This window comes from Anas platyrhynchos, chromosome 4, assembly GCF_047663525.1.
Source record: "Anas platyrhynchos isolate ZD024472 breed Pekin duck chromosome 4, IASCAAS_PekinDuck_T2T, whole genome shotgun sequence".
In the NCBI taxonomy this organism is placed as follows: Eukaryota; Metazoa; Chordata; class Aves; order Anseriformes; family Anatidae; genus Anas; species Anas platyrhynchos.
The window spans coordinates 47,955,679-47,973,141 of NC_092590.1; the positions used below are offsets into that span (position 1 = coordinate 47,955,679).

The 17,463-nt window shown below is 45.8% G+C and overlaps 1 protein-coding gene across 1 annotated transcript in view; it reads left to right on the forward strand.

Moving 5' to 3' along the window:
* Nucleotides 1-2,442: 2,442 nt before the first annotated feature.
* The window catches only part of ARHGAP24 (Rho GTPase activating protein 24), a 214,846-nt gene continuing 199,825 nt past the window's right edge, over nucleotides 2,443-17,463 (forward strand). Inside the window, exon 1 of the mRNA XM_072037524.1 lies at nucleotides 2,443-2,485. Coding sequence (XP_071893625.1) covers nucleotides 2,458-2,485 — 28 coding nt within the window. The 5' untranslated portion in view covers nucleotides 2,443-2,457. The remainder of the gene's footprint in view (nucleotides 2,486-17,463) is intronic.

Below are 17,463 nucleotides of genomic sequence, written 5' to 3' on the forward strand. Positions count from 1 at the left end.
TCTTTTCTATATAGTTAATAATTTTTTTCATGGCATAAAGCATTTCATATGAGGAATAAAAAAAACTTATCGGATTAAGAAGTCTAGGCTGGGATACAGTCAGTCATCTTCAGTTGATGCTTAATGACCGTACAACATCTATTTCATTGCAGCAGCAAAGAATTAAAAGTATAACCATTTATCTTGAAAAAAAAAAAAAAAAAAAGAAAACCACTTTTTTTTAGTGGAAAAGTAAGTACATTCAGACAGCTTAAAGTTTTACCACCAACCATTATTTTATTTAACTTCTCTTCTAGCTTCCTGAGATATCAAACAGATAAAAGTTAAAACAGCAATAAAAATGCAAATAGATAGTATGACAGTACTTTTATGCAGTTTAGGCTAATAAAACAGCATTTATGTTTGTACACCTCCCTCTCATGTCCTAGCAAGTATTAGTGTAGATTAAGTCACTATTGATGAGCTGCCCAACTTATAACAAAACATAAAACAACAATTTTTATTACCTGTTCAGTACGACTAGCAAAATACGTTACAATAACCATGACAGTATTTTATGGCTTGTAAAAGTGAAGACATTATTCAACCTTTATTAGAGGTTAAAACAAAATAAAATACCCCTTACCTCTTTCAATCCCAAGAAACTGAATCATAGTCTAAAGAATCATATTTCAGACAAGTTATTTGCATTTTTCTCCATCTGCTTTTAGTGATTTTTTTCTCCCCTGCTAACTCACTGCTAATCAGTGTTTTGATTGAGCCAGATTAGTTGAAGTTTATATAAGCTTGTATGGTAGGTAGACTTTCCTTAGGTTGTGTTAGTATATTGTTCTTTGTTCTGCCTTAGAAATTAAGATTTTTTTTTTAATTGTTATTACTTTCATTATTGTTTTAAGCTTTTTTGATGCAATAGATATTTAGTCATTTTTTCTAAAGTTCTAGGAACAAATACTTTTCACAGGTATTATATACAGATGTTTATTATGCCCTTGGCTTTTTTTGTGTGCTTTGTTTTTTATAAAAATAAAAGGCAATTTCATAATCTAGAGTATTTTACTGTGTGGGTAGCATTAACTTGTCAGTTGCTGAACAGCTTTAGGTTTACTAGTAGGTATTTTGATCCTTATTGCTGTGCTCAATATATCTGTGGGAGAACTGACACTATGTCACTCGTAAGCATTGATTTGGAGGATGTGTTTGTCCATAATAAGAGAAGGTCTTCAGCATGTTCTGCTATAGTTACTTTTAATTAAAGTAGTAGTTTATTTTATTGACTATACTGAGTTGGTTCAAGTGCGTTTTTGTTAATGAGATTATTTGGCTGTGCAGCAAGCTAGCTCACCATGTGCCTTACAAGCCTAGTGGTTTTTGCTAAACTCCACTGTTAAAAAATCTTAATGCAGTGTGTGTAGTAGAGAAAGCTGTCTCCTTTCAAGTTTTTAGCATTTGCTGCTTTTTGGTTTCATTAAAACCTGTGTACAGTCTCATCTGCTTTCTAACAGGAAAGACAAACTCTGCTTTCATTGCAAAGTAAAGGTTACCATCATGATAATTCCTATTCCCCCACTGTCCAGGCAGAAACAAGTTGCCAGCGTTTTTTCATTATGGTTAAACAAGAAGTGCTTCCTGATTTTCTTTTTGTGTGCTGCCATACCTCAGAAGAAGTAATTGACAAAGTATTTTACAGCATGGTGTGAGTGGAAGGTTTTGGGGGAATGATTGAAGAAATTGCATGTTACAGAAACTACCCAGCTCAAGGAGAGGTTTGGCATGGTTATCTTTTAGCTGGCTCTTGGGTGCTGCAATCATTTCAACTTCTACACGCTTGAGGGCACATACACACTTCCATTTTTGTTTGTAGGAGACTTCAGAGAGTGATACCTGAGTATACGATCAGTTCTGGATGCCAAGCACTGCAGTGCTGCAGAGACTTTGCTTGTAAGCCATGCAGTTACATACCTGAGCTCCATTAAACTGCCACCGAGTCTCTTAAAAAGCCAGTAAGCAAGAAGACCACATTACCCTGCGTACTTGGTGTAGCTTGACTCTGCTCTGTAGAGACAGTCTAAGCTCTCGCCCCAGGTATAAAATCTGAGTGAAATGGTAAGGTGTGGTACTCTGCAGTTACTGTTCTGTAAGGATTTCATGGGTTCATAACTCAGTGTCAGCTGTAATCCTCTGCTCAGAAGCACAGGAAATCATCACTCCTTACAGTTCCTGCTCTTGATCTTGTCACTCCTGGGCATGGCATTCTGTTGTGCTTCCTTCTAGCCTTCAGTGGCACGGGCAGCAGCATGACTGCTTTTTGTTCTTTGAATTAGCATATGCATAATTTGGAGAGAGATGATTGGAAAAGTGGCAAAAAAGAGAAGAGCTCCTGAAGATGTTTTGGTTTTGAAGAACTACAGTCTTTGTAAAATAATGTTAACGCCTGAACTTCCTTTAAGCCTGTTGTACATGTTTTCTTGTGATCTGCTTTATGAAGGTAAGTGACACCCTAAGATACACCTGTCACTCCCCAGCTGAGTAGCCAGGCCTCTTGCAAACTACATGTGTACATTTAATAATCACAGAGACTTAAGATTTAGAAATATTGTAGAATAAAAATGGAACAAGTTGGTGGTTGTCTGTTCCCAGGTGTGATGTGTTGCTGCTTTCAGCTGTGTTACAGCGCTACAGGGGCTTGAAACATGGATATGGTGTGATAGGATTTTAATCTGTAAATGAATACAAGTACAGGAAAAAGAGGAGGGAACAACATTCAAGACTGTATTATAGTGGGAGGCCAGGTGCTGGAACAATTCAAAATCTTCTCTATAAAGAAGCTTACTGAGCTGTTATTGAGAGCTCAATTTCAGGTTATTTCTGTGCTAGAATGTTTAAAATTCTCTAAAAACACCTGTAGGCAGGCTTGATCATAGTTTGTAAGTTCAGTTTGGTACAAAAAATGAATGAAGGTAAAAGGTTGTGGATATAGATTAAACAACTGCAAAGCCTAATTATTTGCTGAAGGCTTTTTTATGAAGTTACTAAGAATAGAAGTTGCATGTAACACTGAAGTCGTAGTTGGACATCACACCTGTCCTTCTGCTTCAAGCAGAAGCAACTGAGAGATGGGGATGGAAAGCTAGAGCTACCTTTGTAAGTCTCCTTTATGAGCTGCTGACTAATGGTTTTGACCTATTGGGTTTTGCTGAAGGAGCTCAGTAACTGCTGCCCTTGCCTCAGGGCAGCTTCTCTGATCGGAGGGCCTTTTTGCTGTCACGCAGAATAGAGATTCACAGAAGGGAAGATGAGTGTGAAGGTCCCTGGAGGCCCTGGCTGGGAACTGAGGATGCATTTGCAGCCTGTAGGGCTGGTATGGCCATGCAGGTGGCCTGAAAAGTAGGTTTGTACTGCAGGGGCAGCTGGATGCCCACAACGGGACCAGAAGCCCTCGTGCTGATCTGTGCAACGGGTGCTGCAGCTTCTGCCACGAGAATCCCCAGTTACCTGCTCCACGTTTGATGTGATTTCTGTAGGTGCTAATTTTAGCTGAAACGCACCTTTGGGGGGTAAGTGGTGTTTCTCTGCCTAGTGGGATGTGCAGTGAGCCAGAAGAGAGAGGAGCATTGTTCAGTGCACCACGAGCTCATCGGTAGGCTTGCCAGCCTGTCCATAATGCCAGGGAAGAGAGATGAGAAGACAAACAAGATTCACTCAATAAAGAATTAGGCTGGGAATATGGTAGTGTAATTCAGCCTGGCTTAAAGGAAAGCAGTTGCTGGCAAAGAAGCCACACTGTGTCTCTTCAGTAGAAGCATTCAGCTCAGGAAAAAAATAATTGTGCAGGTGTAATAGGTTTGGGAAAAAAAAGAGGTACTCAGCATCGCAGGAGTTGGTGATTTGCAAGTGTTAGCTGTTCCCAGCCGGTGGGCCAAGAGAGAACTGATCTCATTCTGGCTGGTGATTAAGGAATCGTTACCTGCTGCAGGCTTTTGTCAGAAACAGCCACAGCTCAGCATCCGTGCTCGCAGCCTGCAAGTAAACAGAATAAATAGGGGGATGCTGCACTACAGTGAGGATGTGCTGGTGGGCAAGATGGGCTGGGTGCAGGTGAGTCACTAAAGCAAAAAGGACCTCAAAATGGGAGTGTGCAGAGTTAGACACAGATATGCAAGTGTGTCATTGCTGCTTAGCTGGCATGTTAGCCCTGGCAAAGCCATGGAGAGAAATAACCCTGACATTTTGATGCCCCTTTTAAAGGGGATATTGAAGTACTGGGGCAACACATCACAGCCAAGTCAGATGGATTTATTTTTTGTGTTTAAATAAATAAGGAAATGCCTTCTAGGGAGGACCTGAGGAACTTTTGCTGTTGAGTTTTTTCAAAAGCAGTCCCTGGAGTCTCTGTGTTACAATACTTTTTTTTCCCTGGAAAGGATGTTTACTAAAGTAGGGTGAGAAATGCAGTAACAAATGGGCAGGAGTTAGAAACATGCAACCGTAACTAGAAAATAAGGCTGCAGGTCCTAAAAGCAGGAAAAGGGTAGACTTCCACTTTTTCCTTTGGTGAAATCCAGACTGGCAGGTTTGCTGGAAAGTGTTTGTCAGCTAATGCTGACTGAGTTCAGCCCGGAGGTAGCAGAGAAATGCCAGGGTCTGATCTGCAGGAGGTCAGACACGGTGACCTAATGGTCTGCTCAGGCCTGAAGCTTTCTGAAAACTTGAGGAACATCAAGGGAGGTAAGTTGTGGGCAGGACTGCTGGTAACCAGAGCAGGTGGAGTTGGCTCTGTGTGGATGCTGTGAGGAATGGCTTCCCATGAGGCTGGAGAGCATGGGTTCTGCACTCGCTAGCACTGGGTAGACAGCTTTTTCTGGGCCTTGTTTTAGCTGTGATCCTTTAATTGTTGTGTAGCTTTCTGCTGACTGACTTGAACTCAGCTGCCTTGCTAGGAGACAGCTCTAAGCCAGCTGCTACCTGCTCCTGAGGGTCTGAAGCAATTAGGATGGTTAGAGGAGAAAATGGTTAAAGGCTCCACCTGTGCTCTGCCAAGGACGCTGCTTTGTTTCTCACTCTTGCAGGCTTGGCAGGCGTTTTCTTCCTTTGTTGACACTTTGCAATTGCTCCTGGCTGCTGTCAGCATAGATTGTGGTATTAACCTTTATTACAGGAAGAGGGGATTGATGCAGATGCTGAGCTCTTCCTCACCGGCACGCTACTGTCACTCCCCAGTGCTGGGACTAGCAGAACAAGGCGTTCCGTTCCCCCAGGTGAGAGGCGTTCCTTCTGGTGGAGGAAGCCCCTTGATTTAGCTGGGTTGGTGATCCAGAGAGGACCAGGATGTCGTCTTCGTGTTTCCATGAGTTAGATGTGGTGCCTGGAAGGGAGTTGGTTGCTTTTGCCACATTTGAAGGGCTTCAATAATGAAACTTGGGTTCTGTCTCACAGCAGCTACAGCTGGGCTGTGGCGGGTGTACAGGGCACTGCTGGCACCTGCGGATCTCACACAGGTTGGTGGCCTGGCTGCTCGACACTGAGCACGGCCATGTAACATGGCTTGGAGGCAGTACCTTCAGTGCCAAGCCTTCTCGTGCAGGCCACAGGGTTATGAACCAGCCTGGGCTGCTGCCTTCTGCCCAGCCATGCTGGCAGAGCTGTGAGGGTGCCCTAAGCCTCCAGCCCATGCGAGGGACTCCCCCGCGGGATGGGTTTGGGTACCTGAAACGTTTCGTGATCTACATCCCATTAAAAAGTTACCCTTTAAGCCTTCGAGTTGTTTTGGTGCGTGCCCTGAGGAATCAATTGCACGCAGTGTTGTTTTAGCTTGTGATAAAAGCTTTTCTTTCCTGCTGTGCACGGACCATGTTTTATTCATGCTTTCCAGTTGGTTTTGATTTCCTGGAAATAGTTGCTGTGTGTGGTGACCCGGAGAGCTACCTAAAAATCTAGATGGCAGCTCCACTGCTGCAAGGGCGATAAAAACGGGTAGGTTTCCCTTCAGAGCAGCCAAATCCCATGGTGGAAGATTCCACTGCAGGGGAAGGCTGCGCTTACAGGGTGTGCTGAGCAGTGCTCGCCTGCTCTCCCTCTGCAAGACGTGGCAGCAGCTCCCTGGGGCCTGTGAAGGGAGGAACAGGACAAGAAGCCGTGCTGCCCCTTGCTGCAAGGCACCGCCTTCAGCTTTTGCCTTGTCCGGCTTGTTAGGCAGTCGTGTATCTGTGTCAGCTGGAAGATGCCCTGCAGGGATATCTCTAGCATTGGAGGGGAAGTTGCTGCGTTATGCTGGTCCCTGGTGGCACCGTCTGGGCTTAAAACTGTTGCGAGGAAGGCTGGAGAGAAGGCTCAGCAGGAGCAGTTGTGTTCCTGGAGGCAGGAATTAGGCTGTGCTCTTCTATAGGGTCCTCTTCAGAAAAGATGATGATCTGTTTAGACAAGAAAATATTATAAGGCAGACGAGATTTATGTAAAAGTTTACGTGTTCTTACTGGACTGTGGAGGGAGACAACGGGATGGATTCGACGTGCTCATTCCTTTCAGCAGCATTCGGTGGGCAAGATGAACGCCCTTCACAGCACAGTCCCCGTGGCCACCACAGTTTCAGCTGCGTGCTCCTGAGGGTAACAGCTCCCCTGGGAATCAGTCAGGCTCCAAATGTGATGCTCAGATCTCTGTAAGTGGTTAAGCCCTTCTGTAGGTTTTCAAAATGAGCTACAGATGTGCTCACGTGGATGGAAAAAATACTTGCGTTGGTGGTGACGGTGCTACTACAGCATGTGATGGTACACGAGTGCTGCCACTTGAGACTACAAGGGAAGAAAGCTGGCCTATGCGTGTCAAAATAGAGAGAAAGGGACCATGCTGGGTTCCCCCCCCTGTCTCAGAGTGTGTTAACCGTGTATGAAAGATTTTCTGGGGCTGTCCCCGTCATTGCTTTAACTTGTGAGTAATAAAAATGTTCCAGAGGATGCTTCCCTGATTATCAGGGCTTGCACTCTGATCCCTCCGAAAGTGCCCTTTCATCTCTTACAGCCAGCTGACCTCCTGCATTAAATGCGCTTCAGCCAATTAGTTGTTGATTTTTTTTTTCTCCACTTACTTGTGATGGCTAGCTCTTGGGAGACGTTTTTCCTTTCTACGCTGCAAGTGAACTAATAAAAAGCAGTTGCATGTTATTAATGTAATTAATTTGATGTCATCTGTCTTGGTAGAAGAAAGAGAGCAGCAAGGGAAGCTGGCTGCTGTGTGCCTGCCCATGTGCATGCCCCGCCTGGCTGCGTGGGTGTGCAGGGAGCCACCTGGGCAGGTGCTGATTCTCGGGCCAAAAGGTGAGAGTGGTGTCATTCCCAGGTAAAAGGACAGGATCTTCTCTGCTTGTGGCAATATCGATGTCCCGTGAGTCATGGAGTAGCACCAAACGGGTACTGAAGGCAGCTGTGATGAAGGTAATGCCCTCAGCAGGCCTTCAACCCTTGCAGCATCGAAGTGGGATGGATGGAGCAGGGAAATAAACCCCCAGGGGAACACAGCACGAGGCAGATGGATTAATGATGCGTCTCCGCCAGCGGCTGGCTGTTGAAGGGGGGATTTCTTCTGGCAGCGCACGTGACTGCATGTACGTGCTTGTGAAGCACAGACTGGCAGCTTTTCTGCTGGCATCCCGGGCAGCACAAAACCTGGTGCTTGCCAAGCCTGGGGGTGTAGGGCTTCCCAACAGACCTGTGTAGGTGTCAGTTCTGAAAATTGTCCTGTTCGTGCCATTTTGATCCCAAGTACTGGGGTGCTGCAGCCGTGCAATCTGAATTCAAGCATGATGAAGGCTGAAGCTCAGTGAGCTGGTGCTAATCAATCGGTATTAAGGAGTCGTCCTGCTCACTGGTACTGCTGTCATGTTTACCCCCATGCCATTTACTGCCATGTTGTCTCATGCTGCCTGCGTGCAGCTGAGTCGGAGCAGTCTCTGCCCCTTAAAACTGCCACAAATCTCCCAGACTGCACACGTGACAGATCTAAATATACGTTTAGGCAAAATATATAACACAGCTGCCAGGCAATTTATTTTCACCAGCGGAAAGATGATATGTCAAGGTGGTGGTGAAATGTCAAGTGAATTATGGGGTTTATCTTCTTACGCCTGAAAACAAATTGTATATTCCATAATCTGAAACAGATGAGTTCCTAATTATGTGCTCTTGCTCGTTGATTTACTAGTCGGGTTATCTACAAGCCGAAACACCAGCAGATTTACCCTAGTCGTTCTGGAAGGGAATGAATAAAAGGGCAGACATTAGGCAGAGTATTTCATTTTTAACGAGCTCTCCTGGTTCCTTGCTAGGCTTTAATCTTCTGCCCACAGGATTAACTCTTTTGTGGATAGTACCAGCCACTCTGTTCTGATTTGTTTTCGGTATTAATCATCAACCCCGTGGAGTCTGCACTTGTCCCAGGTGTGGTCTGTTCACAGGGTAACAGTGCTCGCTGTGTAGGGCTCCGGGGTCAGGGGAATGCTTCAGCACCTAAACTGAGCAATAAAAGTAGTTGGTGGGGGTCAGTAAAGAAGACCTGAAAAAAAACTAAACCTAAGGACTATGTGTTAACATCCCAGTCTGCGTGATTCTTCTAGGAGATAGGACGTTATCCATGATATATTTGAAGCAGCAAAAACCTAGACCAGAAAGCCCGTGGTGCTACTCAGCATCAAGTAACCCAACAGCGATGCGACGCTATTCCGGGTGGTGTTTTCTTGCAAGATTAGTTCGGCCACTGACAATTGCAGTAAGGGTTGCTGTGTGAGAATGAGGAGGTGCTGACCTTTAGCAGAGTGTATTTTGGTGAAAGTTACATCAATCTGGCCTCAGAGATTGAAAAGGGGCCCTGCAGGTGGGCTGAGTGTCAGAAGTTGGTGAGCACTGATGCCGTGTGGAACAAAGTGACTGCCATTTTCTTTGCTGTAGCCTGGCACTGCCTCCTTCTGGCACCTTAACGTGTTTTAGTGTTTGATTTGTTACCTAGCTCAGCTATGCAATGAATCTGTGGGCATGTAGCTTTTGTACTGGTTACGCTTTTATTGGTACAAAACCTATAAAAAGGCAACGAATCCATCTCTGAAGATTTGTTTAAGTACAAAGCCAATTGTTTGGTAAGTCTGTAAGGGTAAAATTATAAACGTAGGTTACTGGATTTGCTCACGGTTGTGTGAAAACAGATGAACACAACTTGGTAGTTTCTACAACTTGATATAACCTACAGCCTGTCTGTTTCTGACTGAAGCCAGCTCGTGGTTCTCATGTCCTCAAGTGAATGGCCATTCAGCCTCCTTGTCCCTTCCTCAGTCATTGAGAAGGAAGGTTCGGATGCAGCTGACTGCTGGCTGCGAGCACGAGGTTGAGAAAAGCTCTCCAAACATGTTAAGACCTCTGTTGTCACCCCGTGCTTTTCAGTTACCATGAAGAGGGCTGGGCGAGTGCAGCTGTTCAGTCTGCGATCACAGTTGCAAGGCTGGGGTGCTTCCTTGCTTGAGTGCTTGTTCTGGAGGTCAGCAGAGACCTTCCTGCCTGTCTGCTTTCAGTTTCTTTTCCCTGCCAGTTTTAGTGGCCCTGTAAGCCACAAGTGGCATGTGTGCTTTGTCTTGTGCTGATAAGCTCTTAGCTCTCACTAATAGTGTCAAGGAATAATCATAGAATGGCCTGGGTTGAAAAGGACCTTAAAGATCATCTAATTTCAACCCCCCTGCTCTGGGTAGGGCTGGCAACCCAGCTGCCCAGAGCCACATCCAGCCTGGCCTTGAACACCTCCAGGGATGGGGCATCCACAACCTCTCTGGGCAACCTGTGCCAGTGCCTCACCACCCTCTAATGTGTAAATGTAATAATTACAACTGTATTGTAAGGTAATACAGCACGACTGTAATGTAATAATGCATTAAACTGTACAAGTATGCCTCCCTTTTCTTAAATGAAAGTGAATCTGTTACCTTCTAGGGGTGTTCTTTTTCCTGAGAAGTGGCTTTCACTTCTCAGGAAAATGAAGTTCCTCAACACCAGGGTGATTTGACAGGAGTTTGTTGCTGTGGCGGTGGATGCTTGCTGCTACAGCCATCAGTGAATAACTGCTGTTTAGGCAAATCACCAACAGATATAGAATGCACGGTTGCACTTCTCAAAAAAAAAGGAGGAAATAGCAACAGGGCATCTAATTAAAGTGATGATCTTGTCGTGTGACGCGGGGCAAGGAGATGGGCTGAAAGCTGAAGTAGAAGGAGCTGGCTATGGGAGGAAAAGGAGTGAAACAGAGCCTCGTGCTGCATTTGCCTTCTGAAACATTAGCTGCAGTTGTCTGTGTAATCCTACCCTGGCTGTGGTCTGACAATCACCAGTTGTTCCAAGGCAATCTATTTCTCCCCTGGAACATATCCTCCCCGAGTAAATCTGAGTGGGTATTTATACAAGTTTGTATCATGAATTTATTTTCACACCATAAACAAGTACCCAAGGCAAACCTGTGGATAGTGTCAAGGAAAAATAGTTGGACAGGAAGAAATGCCACGTCTCCCTGTAGAGAGAGCCAGCTTGAAGAAAGAATTACTTTCATGAGGTGCGAACACTTATAGAGGGCTGTAATCTGAAATTCATGTTTTGTTTTACAGGGCTATGCCCACTAGCTTTTGCTGGACATTACTGTATAAATGAACAAATAACTTGAAGTTCTCAGAGCAAATTTACTTAACTGGGATTTTACACTTGATAAGCTTTGAGGTCAGGGAGTTTTCTCTGGATTGCAGTAGGATGAGATATTCCACGCTATGCCGTGTGGCTTTGCTCTTGCCTTGATGCTAGATGTCAGGGAGTGAATCAGGCAAGGCGAGCAACCTGCAGTGTGGTCCCTCTACACACAACACAAAAGCAGATGCTTTGTGTTTTCCTGCCAGGTGGGAGGAGATCAGCTGGCACAGTCCTGTGGGCTTCTTTTAGACTTGATTTCAAGGAATCCGTGAATTGGAGCAGATGGAAATATTTCACCTGCCCAGAAGGATGCATGTTTTAAGTGGAGATATGCAAATGTAGCCATCAAAATTCTCAGCGTGGTGGCCGTGGTTCCAGAGACGTGTATATTTAACACCCAGTAGTTCGAATGCAAGTTGCGTAGCTGCTCTGAACAGCTGAGGATCAAGCTGTGCACAAAACCTGAATATAACCTTGAAAGAGAAGCAGTAAGTCTCCATCCTCAGGCAGACGTAAGCACAGGAGGTGTCTGAGGACATGAAGCTGAGGGTGAGTGGGCTTCCCACAGGCACAGCTCAGGCTGATCCCATGGGCCATGTAGGGTGTCTGCTCTGCAATTGCTTTTAAGTATTTCTCTGAAGACTTTACATCGTGGGCATCTAAATTTTCCATCTATGTGCAGGGCAGCCAAGAATTAAGATTTTCACATTGAAGGATTCCTGTTTGGTCTTAATTTCTCTGTGGATTGGTACGGACTCAGGATATTCTGTGGTTCTGGGAGAGAACAAAAGGGTGAACCCGTGTGTGATACCTGTGGTTCTAATGCAACTTCAGCTGCAAAGCCATAGCCAGGTGACTGTAGGTGCCCAGGTCTTTTATGTATGTTCTTGGCAGGTCCAGGACATGCTGATGAATCTTTTTTCCGTACTGCTTTTCTTAGCTAACAAGACACCCCAACAAATATTTGGCCCGCTTGCTCTCTCTCATACAGCAGAAGGTTATTTGTAGGAGCTTGAAATGTCTGGGCATGAAGGTGTGAATTCATGGATTTCCCATCAGAGTGATGCATCTGCTCCCACTGTAGCGGTCAGGTGTTGCAATCCCTATCCAGCTCTCTGAGCTGCTGGAAGGCCGCTGGATCATTGCTGCTTCTTTGAAAAAGAACTGAGAAACAGCAAATAGTGTCCTGGAGTTTTCATGTTGTTTCTTCAGACATGGAGTCCAGAGACTGCCAACATTTGGAGAGACAGGTCACAAACCCCATGGCTGAACTGGAGGTGCTTTTGTCCTTGGTGTCTGTCCTTTCCTCTCTTACATCTTCTCTTAGTAACTGCAATCGTGTGTTGAAATACAGCTTACTGTAGTCTAGAAATTAGAGTTAAAATTGATGTTTCTCCTTTATGTAAAGTAACTCATATCAAATTTACACATCACATCTATGTGTATTGTTACTTACGTTTGCCCACTTGTGTTTTTGTACAAAGCACTGAGTAAAACACTTGTGCTCTCCGTGTCTCTGTGAAATAATGGAAAATGACTTGGGTTACAATTGCACAGGTCCGTGTTGCATGGCAGCCCATCTCCTAGAGGTGTGTGGTGTGTGGGGCCACTGTCTAGAGATGTTGGTGAGGCTCAAACCAGCACACAGGGAAGTGCCACCAAGCCTTCGTGTGTCCATTGTGCCAAAAGTGCCAAGCTGGTGCTAAATAGGAGAAACTGTGGGCTATAGCTGTGGAAACTTTTTCCGTGATCCTGGGAGCACTGCAAATTTCAGCCCTGTTTCTGTTTGGTAATGGTCAAATAGGTAGAGGTAATTTTTGAGCAAATGTAATTGCACCAAAAATGTGCTTTCCAGAAGAACTGTTCTGGAGCAGGGAAATGGTTAAGTTTGTGTCAGGTTTCATCCCTTTATTGAGATCTCATCCTTGCACCTCTGAACTTCACTTCATTCATGCAGGCTTAATGCAATAAATGTCAGTTAACAGAGGATTAGCACTTTGATCTGTCACAAGCATGTGACAGCAATTGCCTGGCGTTGACAACTGCACAATAATTGATAGTGATCTGGGGTGTCAATAATATCACAGAGCTGGGGAAGCTTCAGTGCTGGCACTTATTGGCACCCAGACTCCACTTTTTTTTTTTTGGACAGTTGCTCTGCACTCACTTAAAACATTGTTTTATCTCATTTTTTCCATATGGGACAGCAAAATGACCTGTCTAATGTTTGCATTCTACTAATTGTGTTGCAGGATGGACTCGTCACCTGGAGCTGTCGCTTCTGCCCCTGCCAGCTGATCTCTGTGGCGTGGTGCTCCTCGGTTCAGAGCTGCAGATGGGCTTGGCCTCGCAGCTCTGGGGCTGCTGGCAGTTGGGGTCTTCCCCTCTTTGTTTTCGAACCAACATTCCCCAGCCTGCCAGCTGCGAGCTGTGATCCTTTTCTTTCCCCTGTGACTGCTGCGTGCTTCGCACTGGCTCTGCAGATGTCTCCAAGATAAGTGCTTCTAAATCACAGGCCTGGAGAAAACCATCTGCTTCCAGATCTTGTAAGGTTTTCCTTCTTTTTAGGAAGAGAAATGCTCTTAAGCTTTTGAGGAATGCAACAGTTGTTAGGCGGGATTACCAACTTACCTTGTGTGTTTTGCCCTTACTGGTGTCCCTCTGTGTGTGACCTGCAGTTGTAAGGACAAGAGAGCAAAGACTGCTTTAGACCCTGGGCCTGAAACGCTACCTGGAGAAAGCTGTTGGTCTCTGGAGAGTGGAAGACAAAAAGGTAACAGTGAGTGCTTCACAACTGGAGATGAAATCGACTTTTACCCTCTTCTTCTGCCTGACAGGGATTTCCCCGACATTGTACCACATTTGCATTCAGACGGGACAGGCAGGTGCTTGCTTTTCCCATGTTTGGCAGCAGTACAAGTAAGGACATTAAGGCTCCTAAAGGACAGCGTGCTCTGGCCCTGCTGCTGAGCATCCTGGACTGAGCATTTGTGCTCCTGTGCAATTAGCTCAACAGGGAGAAACTGACGGTGGGTCACAAAAAAACAACTGAGAAGCGATGGGGAGAGGTGAGCCTGTCTGACCTCGCTGCACAACAGCAGTGCTAATGGAAACAGCTCAAGGACTGGGGACGACACGCAGCGGTGGCTGGAATGAGTGCTGGAGGTGCTCGTGGAGGTGTGGGCCCCAGGAAGAAGCCTGAATTCTCCACCAGACAGCATGGATCTCTCGCTACTGCTGCAGCTGCACTGTGGTCAGAACGGCGTGCAAAAGGAGAAGGGGTTATGTGAGGGAAGGGCTTGGGCCCTACGTGCTGCTAGGGCAGGTGGCTCAGGTGGTTTTGGCAATCACAGGTATTTGCGAAGGGAACAGATGACAAAAGCCGTGTGTTCAGGAAGGGAACGGTCCCACAGTTCGTGCTCCTGCTAGGACAAGTTCCTATTGTTCAGTTCCTTTAAGTCATTCCTTAGGTGGGCCGGGAAGGCACGCAGGCAAAAATGTTGACACCGGAGGGTATTTGCCCAATGTTTTTCCCCTCAGAGGTTGTGTGTTATCATCAAATTGATTGTGATAAAACTAAATCTGTGTGCATCGTTCAGTGTAGGAAATGACTTAGTAAAGGTCACTTTAACTGCTGCTGTTGGCTCCTTGCTTAAAGCTCCTTTGCAAGGCTTAGTGTTTTAGAAAGCTGGCTACCAAGCTGTTTGTTTTTATGTAAGCGTTTCTGTCCTGTTTGGCTGCTCTTCTGTTTGGAGAGACTCTTTTCTCCGTAGCATTTGCTGGAACACACTTCAAGGGCTTCACTGATCCTGAAGGAGTTGACTTAGTTTGGAACCAGCCTTCTGAGAGGCACGCTTATGTCCAACAGGACGAGCATCGTGAGGAGGGTCTGTCGTGTGCACGTGTTCCTGGCGGCGCTCGGTGTGCTGGAGCTTTGCTGTCGGCATCGTTGTGCACAGAACGGGGCTGAAAAAAGTTGGATTGAAGTTGTTTATTGGATTAAAGATGGATAAAAGTGGTTCTGATGCTCTTGTAGCCTAGGAGAGCTCACTTCACGTGAAAATCCAAGCCCTGGAAAACTCAAGTTTTACCTTTCAGCTTGGTCTGGTGCTGCTGCAGCTCTGACACCGGGTGGTTGTGCCACTCGAAGTGAGTGTCAAGCAGGGACTGTGCCTGCCTTGTCCTAATGCACCCAAAGTGGGGGGAGCCTGTGGCATAGTTACTACAAATGGAAGAGGATAAATAGGAAAAGGGAGTGTTTTTCTCCTTGCAGTGTGACAACTGCTGTTGTCACAGTCCTTAAAACATAAATCCTTAAAAGCTCGCTATCTGGAGTTAAGCAGGTCTGCACTCAGGTTTGCATTAAGGTTTCTGGGCTGTGCAAGCAAGAGCTACCAGTAATCCTGTTTTCTGCTGTTTAGAAACCTTTTTAGTGGAAAATAATGGAAAATAGACCCTTTCTGAAGGCATTAAGGTTCGCTTGTGGAGACAATGAGCAAAAATAACTGCTGTGCTGCCGAAGTGCATTTGAAACTTCAGATGTGTTTCCTTTTGGAGTTATTCATTATTCATCTGAGCAGAGCAGTTCTGAAACTGAAGATCTGTTTGGGGAACACCTGGCGTCCACTCGAGCAATAATAAAAACCAAGAAGAGAAAAGAACGGTTTGTACAGCATAACAGAGGTGGTGCTTTGAGATGCTCCAGTGGACTTCTGTGTCTTGAGTGCAGCCTTTCATGTTACCTTTGGCTGCACTCACTTAGCTGCAGCCTCTACCTTTTGTCTTGTTTGGCTATTCTTCTGTTTCAAGGGATTTATTTGTTGTTTTTTTTTCTCTGTATGAATTGGCTGGGATCCACTTCAAGGGCTTATTGATTGTGATGGAGTTTAGCTGGTTTGGAACAAGCCTGGGGCGGGGCATGCTCATAAGGTGCTTCCTTCAGTTAATGGTCTGCAGATGATAATTTCCTTTTATCTGCTTCCCCTGTAAGCTGGCTGCGGCCAGGTTTCTCCCAGTTGCTGCTTGCTCCTGCAGCTCCAGCACGGTCTGAGGGTGCAGTGAACCCCATCCCCTCTTGGGGATGACAGGCGACTGGCGAGCGAGGCTTGTTTTATCAGGAGGTCTGCCAAATTCCCAGGATGTGTGAGCTTTGGAAACTATACAGGAATGCCTCTTGACCGATCCTTTGCCAGTACTAAGTTCAAATCATTTCATTCAAGCATAATTTTTTTTCCTTGGTGAAGAACATGAAAAGACAAGTCTCCTCTCCTCTGCCTCTTGTTAATTTTTCAAGAGATTTGTTGGGGATGCCAAGTGCTGAGGCGATGGCCTGTGAGGCCAAGGGGCTTTGGGGACCTCTGCTGATGCCTGTGAGGTGAGAAGGGAGCCTGGCCTGAGCTTTTTTTTTGTTTGTTATTTATTTAATCAGGTAGTAAGGCACAGAGCTGCAGGTGGGTGGGCAGGCTGGCAGCTTGGTGGCAACCTGGGGCTGACTTCCCGAAAATGAGCACGTCTCTTATGTACAGTGCCGTTCGTCGCTGATGAATGTGCTGAGCTTCTTTTCTCCAGAAGGAACAATGCCGGGGTCCTGGAGGTGTGAAGAATCAGGTCTTTGTGACTGGCAGCAGCTGACTCACTTGTGATGAGCGGAAGGCATGGCTTTTCGCAGCCAGCGGGATAAATGAGGGCTCTGTGTGGTGTTCTGCTGGCATCTCGTGTGCCACGCGGCATGCCTGGGTGACACATGCTGGATGGAAAAAGTCAGTGCTACAAGAGAGGAGTTGATCCCTTTCATGCCATGGCTCACATCTTGCCACTGGACACAATGCCTGGGGCTTTACTCATTGCCAGTCCATAACTTCCTTCCGTTTACATTTTGGAGAAGACTTAGCTGTTGTCTGAAACATGAGTGCGTATTTCTGCTTGTTGAAGAGTTCAGTTCTTGCTGTTTGTTTTTTTCCACTGATACTGAGACTGTTTAATGGGATGTTGGTTTTTCCCATTCTTAATTAAACTCATCCTGCCAATTAGAACTAAGCTATATTGATGTCCCTATGTTTATAAGTACATTAGGTGGAACCAGAAATATTTAATAAAGGTTTGGCTGAAAGGCACTTCTCTGCCTCGAGGGGGGATATAAGAGTCCATCTTCCTGAATGCCACCCAGCAGCCGCAGCCATTTTGATACTGAGCTTCTCTGTGCAGTTTCTCTTCCCTTTTCTGACAGAATCGATCCTTCTCTTGTTGGCCTGTCCTCAGTTTCCAACTCCTCAACCACAGGGTGCACCCTGCGGAGTTACTGCTGCTTGTGCTGTGAGGTGATGCTGCCTGCTGAGACTTCCTGAGACTCAGGAGTAGCTTTTAGGTTACTGACTCTGGGCTGTGTGCTGGGCCACAGTGTTCAGGACTCGATGAGAATGTGTTTAGTGAGAGTTTCCTCTGCCAAAATTTGGGATGTGCTGGCTTATTTTGTTCTGCACAGGTGCTCAGTGGTCTGCTTTATGGGGAATTGTGACTGCCCAGGGTCTGTAGCTGATAATAGTAGACCTGTAGTAAGGATGCTTCCTTTTTGACCCCACACAACATGCCGCTTTCACCTGTAGTAGTTCCTCTCCCTGACTTCAGCATGTTGGGTATGTGTGTGGCACTCATTGGCATAATGTGTTTGTGTGCATAAATGGAGATGCACGTCCAGCAACAGCAGATGGATGCAAGGCTGCGCTTTTCAGCTTCAGTACCATCTGTTCAGCTTGGCCTTGTT